The 8476-nt window shown below is 42.9% G+C and overlaps 1 protein-coding gene across 1 annotated transcript; it reads left to right on the forward strand.

The window, feature by feature from the left end:
- Positions 1-933: 933 nt before the first annotated feature.
- LOC147612134 (uncharacterized) lies at positions 934-2129 on the forward strand. Its single transcript, XM_086784001.1, has 3 exons — positions 934-1305; positions 1453-1594; positions 1691-2129. Exons 1-3 carry the CDS (start codon positions 1004-1006, stop codon positions 1775-1777), a joined length of 531 nt encoding a protein of 176 aa, XP_086640127.1. The 5' UTR covers positions 934-1003; the 3' UTR covers positions 1778-2129.
- The last annotated feature ends 6347 nt before the right edge of the window (positions 2130-8476 follow it).

Consider the following 8476-nt stretch of genomic DNA (forward strand, 5'->3'; position numbering starts at 1 on the left):
TTGCGGCAAATTCACACTAAACCATATCTCTCCCTAGAAACAAGTGTGGGTGTCCAACTTGAGGAATTGGTTGGGACTAACCTTGAGGGTGGCCTTGGGCTAGCCCTACCACTACTGGCTAATCGGTTGACCAGATTTTCTACCAACTCATCCATGCTCCTGTCCGTGATTAATGTAGCTAGTGCTAGTTGGGCACCCTTAGCTATTGAGGCTTTGGATAATACGGCGTCCCCCCTATCTCTTGGTTTGGGTGTTGGACATATCCTTGTCTTGGAGATTATCTACTAGTTTTATTGCCTCACGAGCAACACTCATTAAAGATGTAGTGTCTAGTGTTTAGACTTGAAGAGATAGTCATGAAGTCTCTTAGTCGATCGATGAGTGATAAGTCGATCGATGAGTGATAAGTCATTCAATCTTTCATGGGGACTACATCTCATGTGGAGATACTTGGTTCTAGCTTTGTAATCCCTCATTGTCTCTCCATCCTCTTGCTTGAGGAGGTAATAGATTTGTGCAATGGGAATCCATCTGGCTCCATGGATTGATAATCGTATAGTGCCGGATTGATATCGTATAGTGCACGTGTGTCTCAAGGCCTTATAGCTAGTCTTTTCAAATGGATTTAGAGAACTAAACTACTTGTCTGCTCTACCTTCAAGGTAAAGCCCGAATGGACAGATCTTGGTGGGAGTATTGATCCTTCCTATGGCCTCACAAACTTGATCGAACTTCTCTAGGCACTGAATGGGATCTCTAGTTTAATTAAATTTAGTCATCATCATCTGGCTTGGTTTTGCCCAATCCTAAGCCTCTAGGCACTATGTTTGTGGCAACTGGTAGAGCATGTGAATTCAACTCCTCTCTTAATCTTTTGTGAAACGTAGAGCTAAAGTTTCTTCACAATTGCATTGGGTTGGAGCATGTGAAACTCCTCTTACACAATTGCAATGGGTTAATGTAGGGCCTAGGCTAACCGAGTTTCGAAGGGCACAGAATAGCTATGGCGATCAGTTCGCGCCTGGTTTTCAATCTGCCGTGTAGGGTCGTTGTGCTCTCTGCTCCTACACTTCTCCGGCGCCTTGCGTGCAGGGCCAGTGCGCCCATCTCCATATCTTCATCTTTTACCTTCTACCACGCTCACAGCAGCTTCTCAGTCCGTCGCGCACTGCCCAGCACCCCCTTCTCCTCTCCCTTGCGTTCGCCATCCAACGTCGATGACGAGGGCGTGGTGCAAGACATGGAAGGTTTTCTCAACGACCTCTCGCTTGAATACGAGAGTGTTTGGGACACCAAACCTGCCTGGTAATTTGAGATGCAACCCTCAACCTAATCTTCTTGTTCTAACCCTACACTAGTCTTCTTGTTATGTGCATCTAAACCACCACCATAATCACAGAAGTCTTCTTGTTATGTAATTCTAAACCTCCTTTTCTTCTCTTTTCGCCTCAGGTGCCAGCCATGGACAATTGTGCTCGCTGGTTGCATCGCCGTTTTGCTGTCCTGGCTAACTCTGCATTCAGTGGTAGCCACTGCCCTTGTAACATCAGCCATCGGTGCATGGTGGTACATTTTCTTGTACTCTTATCCGCAGGTGAATTCACTCGTATGTCACATTTCCTTTTTGGCTTGCATCAGATTGAGGGTTGCATCTCAAAGCTGGTATGTTTTTTGTCTTTGCCTTGATTAGGCCTATGCTGAAATGATTGCTCAAAGAAGGAAAAGGATCACCGAGGGAGACGAGGATACTTATGGCTCCAAGAGATCAGTCAAATGATGTTCTGAAATACCCACAAACATCTGCTTACTAGAGCTTTGTTGTATTGAGATGATGAGGCAAAGTTGCTGGTCTGTTACTGGTATTGTATTGTTAAACATCTGCCTGTAACCTCATTTTTGCTACACATTGCATTTGACATGTCCTGTAGGCTGTATTGGCACTACAGTTGGATGTGCCCTCTTCACATGTTGAAGGCTGTTTTGGCATTGCCATGTTGTAGAAGTTGGGCTTGATGGAAAACTTTGAAGTTGTTGAAGGATTAGTTTCCAAGTAATGGGCAATTGTATGTACTGAATTGGAGAACGATTATGGGATTTCTTTATCAAGAAAAAGTTATCATGCTTTCCAAGAGGTTGTTGACCTTCGCTTTGAGACGATGATCAGGTTGTTCTTCTTGGGTTGCTATGATCAACCCAAGAAGATAAGGCTGTTGTTCCTGGGTTGCTACGGTCACCCCTTCCTGGGTCATGAAATGGTCCCACATCATGCCAGAAGGGAGCATCTCACGTTCTGAAGTTTAGGTTTGCCCCTTGCTACTTGCACCAGTGATCAGGGGTTAATTGACCTCTGGTTTTTTTTTCCAAAGAGACATTACTCACACCACCCCATCTTGTGAAATGAGGGGAGGGTAGATTTGAACTTGCGCCATCCTTGGCTTGAGTGTTGGCCACTAGCCAAGATGGCCGACGCCCCACCCCTTAATTGACCTCTGTTGCAAAGTGTGTCATTATAAACTTCAAATTCTTTCATGGCATTGGTACAGAAACAGATATACCAGAGCCAAATATAACAGTAATTGTCAAACATGCCTATGCTATTGGATTTTCTTTTTGTCCTTTCCACAATGCTCTACCACTAATAGTTTGCAGCCTACACTCCCTGTCTGCATTGTGACAAGGTTAAAAATTATTGTGTTCTGGCTTACGGCGTTGTGCCTTGTGGTGATTTCCATATGGAGTTCTCATCTTGGATCCCCAAACCTTCTGCCTAGAAATGAGGCAGGAGTTACTGCCCTTGGGAATAGATGCCGTTCTCAAGAAAAAGGAAGGAGTCAACATGTCGCTTGGATATGGTGGGGCAGTCACTTTGAGGATGAGAATCCCATGACATTGATCTACTTTCCTGGGATCCTTCTTTCTGTCTCGCTGTTGTTTTGATTGGATTCAATAGATTGCGCTAGTAGGAAAAGACTGGTTTACTAAAGAGTTGTATCTTAATTTGGAGGCTCCAGAACTCCAGGCATGTTGCTCAACCAAACCCAAATATCTCCTCTATTTTTTTAATAAAAAAATACTCGAAAGATTTCTCAAGGGTTGCCAGAATGATGCATGCATAAGTTTTTTAAATTACTCGAAGGGTTGCCAGAATGATACATGCATAAGGTTGGGAAAGGGCTATGCTCAAAGCATGCGTATACACACACTACACAATCTCTCTCTCTCTCCTGCCCCGGTGCCCTGTGCCATTCTCACTTACCAGCCCGATGCACAGAAACTAGTATTTTTCTGAGAGGACAAAGAATGCCCAGCTATTTGATAGAGCCAACACCACATGGTCGTCATGTTTTGCTTGTCACCACGACGAATGCTTGCACGGGGGATCCAAGTCACATAGGATGTGCCTGGTTTTCTCCCTTGGGACACAAGATACATAGCATCATACCTTGTCGCGGATGATTCCATCCATGGTTGCTTCTCTCACGTTTTTGAGCCGGGAGAGGACATCCATGTTGGCCTTTTACAAGCAAGAAAGGCCCTTGCTTGCCATTGCTGCTATTGTTGAGACACTGATGGATCCTTTTTCCACACATACAGAGAGAAGCATTAGCATCTACTCATTAAGTCACATTTCAGTATTTTCAAACATTTTGTAGACTTTGTACTTTTTGATTGGGTCACATATGTCAAATTTTAGCTTCACAAGACATTTGTGCTCTCTCTCTCTCTCTCTCTCTCTCTCTCTCTTCAGGGTGGAAGTGGGAGGCAGCAAAATGCAGTATGGAGAGCAGTGCATGAAAAGTTGGCCATGCTTTGACTTGCAGCCCTTGAAGTTTGTATTGGTTTGGTAGGGTATAAATTTTGTACCGTATGGAGGGTTGAGTACGAGTTTGGTTTCTACTATGCGCGTGTGTGCACACACAGAGGCAGGCCTCTCTTTTCCTTACCTCTCCTTGTCTTGTCATTTCTTTTTTTGTATTTTCAGCATCTTCTCTCGTTCGAAGTTTCATATACCCCCAACTTGTGGATTTTTAGGCTAAGTGAAGCAAAGATAACCATCAAGCAGGAAATCCTCCAGAAAATGGAGGCAACCAACTCAACTCCAAGAAGCAAATGCCAGGATAAAACATAAGATTGATGCCTCCTTGAAATGGGTTGAAGTGGCGAAGAAGGGTCTTGATGAGACCTCCAAACGGGTGGGGGTGACTAAGAAGCAAAAATTAGCACACAACACTAGTATGGTAGCAATCTTGTAGGAAGAAAAGAGAAGGCAAACATAGGTAATTGTAAGAATTACACAATAGCAGAAGTTGGATCAACACAATACAAAGCACTAAATTGTAGAAAGAAGTGGAGAGAAAACAATATTACTGCAAAACTTGATTACAAACTGATGGCATTTGCCCACCCACGCATCCATGTGTCGGTAAGGAGCTCTGATGGCGATCTAGATAGACTTTGAAGGGAAGATGTCTTGCTCACACGAGTGCTTGAACACAATGAACTCGATGATAAACTAAGGCTGCTAAATTAGTCTATACATAGTACCCAAGGTAGGTCAGCCATGTCGACTAACCTATGACTTGGTCCAAAATGACCAATCGATCATATCATCCGACTGGGCCATATTAGACTACAAAAAAGTCTTATAGAGACGTTGCATGTAGCTCCATGGCCATTTGAAACCGTTCGGATCCTCAAACGGGTCCCACAACTTGAGAACAATGTAATGTGTTCTCGGTTTGTTATCCAGCACTCACTAATACGGTCACTTAGCCCGCACAAACATGCATCCTACTTGGTAGAGTGCCAAATCTACATAAGACGTCTTACAACCATTTGGCTACACGTGGCCACTATCCACTGTCTAATTCTCCAGTAATGGCACTCCAGCAAATGTCTAACCGTCAATGGCACTCCAGCAAATCTTTGTGAAAATGTTTGCATAATTCTTTGTCATGGAGTGTAGTAGATAAGCTCCACCTCTCCATCCATAATAAGCTCATGCACATAATGATATTATATTGTAATGTGCTTTGTGCGAACATGAAACACTAGGTTCTTGGCGATCGTCATGCAACTTTGATTGTCTCACAACAACATTGTCGCTCCCTTTTGAGTAACACCCATGTCTCCTAAGATCCTCCTCAACGAGATTGCTTCACATGAAGCAAAGCATCCTGCCTTGTACTCAACCTCTATAGAAGAAAGTGCTATTGTAGGCTGCTTCTTCTCGATCTAGGATGTAATTCTAGACCCATAAGAAAATAGTAACCAGAAACAGATTTCTTGCTATCACCATCTCCTGCTCAATATGATTCACAAAATCCAGTCAAGGAACTGCTCGATTTGTAAGTGATGCCATATCCAATGGTACCTTTGATGTATTTTAACACCCGCATCCCTACCTTCCAGTGGTTCTCCCGGGGCTGATTTGAGAACCTGCTAAGGACACCAACTACAAAGCTGATGTCAGGGTAGACAGCTTTGCATCAACCTCCATGGATGTAAACTTTATACTCAGCCACCCATGCCAAATGCCTTAAGAATTTCTCTTACATATTTTTGTTGAGAAATGAAGATTCCATCTGACTCTTTCCAGATATCAATCCCCAAACAAAAATGCATAAGCTCAAGGTTTGTCATATCAAACTCTGAACTCAACATCTCCCATGTGTCAGATCTTCTCTTCATGGTTTTCCCCGTCATGATCAGGTCATCTACATAAAGAAAAATGATCACATACATGCCCTATTCAAAGAAAATATACAAATTTACGTCTAGTGTGGATTGCTATATTAATTCTCATATCAAATGACAGTAGGTGTCTAATTTGATGAGATTAATGCTCATAAACAACACACATAGTAGCGTAAAAGTTGCCCACAATATTATAATGGTTATATTTTAGAAAAACAACAAATGTTAGGTTCTCCTATTTGGCCATAGTCTTCTCGATGTCTTTGCCTTTGCCTTCCCCTTCTTCCTTCTTCCTTTTGAAGAAATCTTTGATCACATGACGGTTTTTCTTGAAATAATAGCAAGACCTAGGGTATTTAGTCTTCTTAATAAGAGCATGTTCACCAAGAGCATGTGGACCAATAGAAGTTGAAGCCTTGTTGGTGCTTCCATTTTTGTCTCCTCCAAGATGTGAGAGAAAAGGACACCAATGTAAGGGTTAGGTTAGGCTGGTTTGCAATGATTGAAACACACTGCTCATATAGGCAACAGGCATGCTAGCTAGCAACACAAAGGCTACCTCTTCCCACTCCTATTGAAAAGTATTGCTGCTCATTTCTCCTTCACATGTGCTTTCTTCTTCTACTACTTTCCTCAAATACTCCTGCACTTCCACTTACTTTGACTCTCTTTAAACTGTTTTTTTCAACTTTTACCCTTTCCCCTTTTCATGAGGGTTCAAGGCCATTGAGGTTCAAGGTACCCCTTTCTAGTGGGACGAGGGTTTTATACATGCTTCTTTCCCACATGTTTTTTATACATATTTCTTGCCTACATGGCAATGGCAAGGCTTGAGAATGTGGTTTAGGTTAGCATAGATGGAAGAGGATTGATATTAACCTCCTCATGTGGTTGCTGGCTGTGAGATGAGATGAGGATGAGGTTCGTTCAATGGAGTTGCTTTGGGAGAGCTCATCTAGGGTTGGTTCACCTTTTAGGGAACTTGTCAAATGCCTCATGATGCATGTGGTGGTGGATATGGAGGGAATATCCTCCTCCTTGTTGCTATACTAAAAATCTTGGTGGTGATTGTCCTTTATCTTCTTTTTGTGCTTTGATAAGGCTGAAGAAGATGCTTGTACATCTTTACAAGTTTTGGGCCTCTAGTGTTATTCGCGGTAGCTTGGGCTTTGGGAGGTGGAGCTTTGTAGAGGTTGGCTTGGGTAGCCATACACACGGGTGACTCCTTAAGCTCTAAGCAAGGCCTTGGGAAACCCACCATCTCTTTGGTGGGTTTCTCAAGGAATCACCATACATGGGTGATTGCTTGAGCTCTAAGCAAGGCCTTGGGAAAACCACCATCTCTTTGGTGTAGGCTTTACCCTATGAGAGGTGTGAGGTCCTTCTCTTGTTAGCATGGGAAGGTTGTGATGTTGCCTTGGGGAGCCAAAGCTATGCATTGCCTTCATAAATCACTTCTAGCAATTCATTGCCTTCTTCTTCTTCAATGACTCACCATGTTTGTGGTTGTGGCTTGAGCTCTTACAAAGGTGAGCCTTTTCTTCTTGGACTCGGTGATGAACAACTAGTGCAACTTTTTTAGACCTCTTGGGTATCCAAATAAAGCCATTGCCCTCATAGTACCATTGTGCTTGACGTACATGCTTGGGCACCCACCTTCTTGAGGACAAGCTTTGATATGAATCTAGCGTAATGCCTGATGGTTAGTGTAAACCTCAAATTCCCAGCCATAAAGAAAATGTTTCCCATAATTGTGCTTGTAAGATTGTGGTATTTAAGAACAAGCTTTAAAACTTCAACATTACTAGATAGAACCACTAAAAGCATGTCATAGTAGATGGTTAGCACTCTTGTGTTCAACTACAAAAAAATGCCATGCAAAGGAGGGTATCTCAAAGAAAGAGGGTGTTCAAAAACACCATTTCTTGTGCCTATATCACCTGGAAGCTATGTGGGGGGATAGAATCACTTCATCATGTAGATCGATCCCCAACCAACTAGTAGTATGGAAAGATAACCAAAGTGTTAAAAATACCCATAAACCATGAACATCAACTAAAATGCAATGATCCTCAATAATGAAAAAACTCATAATGATATAAACATGAACTAAGTACATTAGAATGTGAGCTAACCCAGCTACTCTGACCCCATACATACTATCTGTATCTATTTTTTATTTTCACTATTTATTTCCATGCTTTACACATGGCAAGTTCAAGAGAGTAAGAATTACACACAGCAGGTTTGGGAGAGCAAGAAAGAGTCCTAAAAAGACTCCCCGGAGAGGCGAGGATATTGGACCTAGACATAGGAAGAATGCCTGATGGAAGAGACTCCCGAGTAAGGTTTGGTGCTGGTTGGCAGCTTTATATTGGTTATGGACTAGTCCGACTAATCTGCTGGTGGCTGGTCTAATTGCTATGCCGATGTGTTTATTGAAAAAGAGGAAGGCTAATTCAGCCTACTTTAGCTAAAAGCCAAGAAAATTTTAACTAAGGAGATGGACGACCCAAAATAAAATAGAGAGCACATGAGGGAGCTCTACACGGGAAGCACGACGCCTTATGGGGAGTAGTTGTGCGAGTAGCGGGCTGTCTTGTGAGACCATTCCACTTTGCCTGCCATCCATAGTCCTAGTCCCCGCGCAGGTAGGCTTCCACTCTAGGCTTCTCTACGAGGCTCGACTTCTGGCTTAGGGTGTTTACACACTTGGGTGGAAGCCCATGAAAAAGTTTTTCCCAACCAATCAGATCACCACAATAACCCGCCCGTCTGA

Source organism: Cibotium barometz, chromosome 46, assembly GCF_041138505.1.
Source record: "Cibotium barometz isolate CiBa-2024 chromosome 46, ASM4113850v1, whole genome shotgun sequence".
Classification (NCBI taxonomy): domain Eukaryota; kingdom Viridiplantae; phylum Streptophyta; class Polypodiopsida; order Cyatheales; family Cibotiaceae; genus Cibotium; species Cibotium barometz.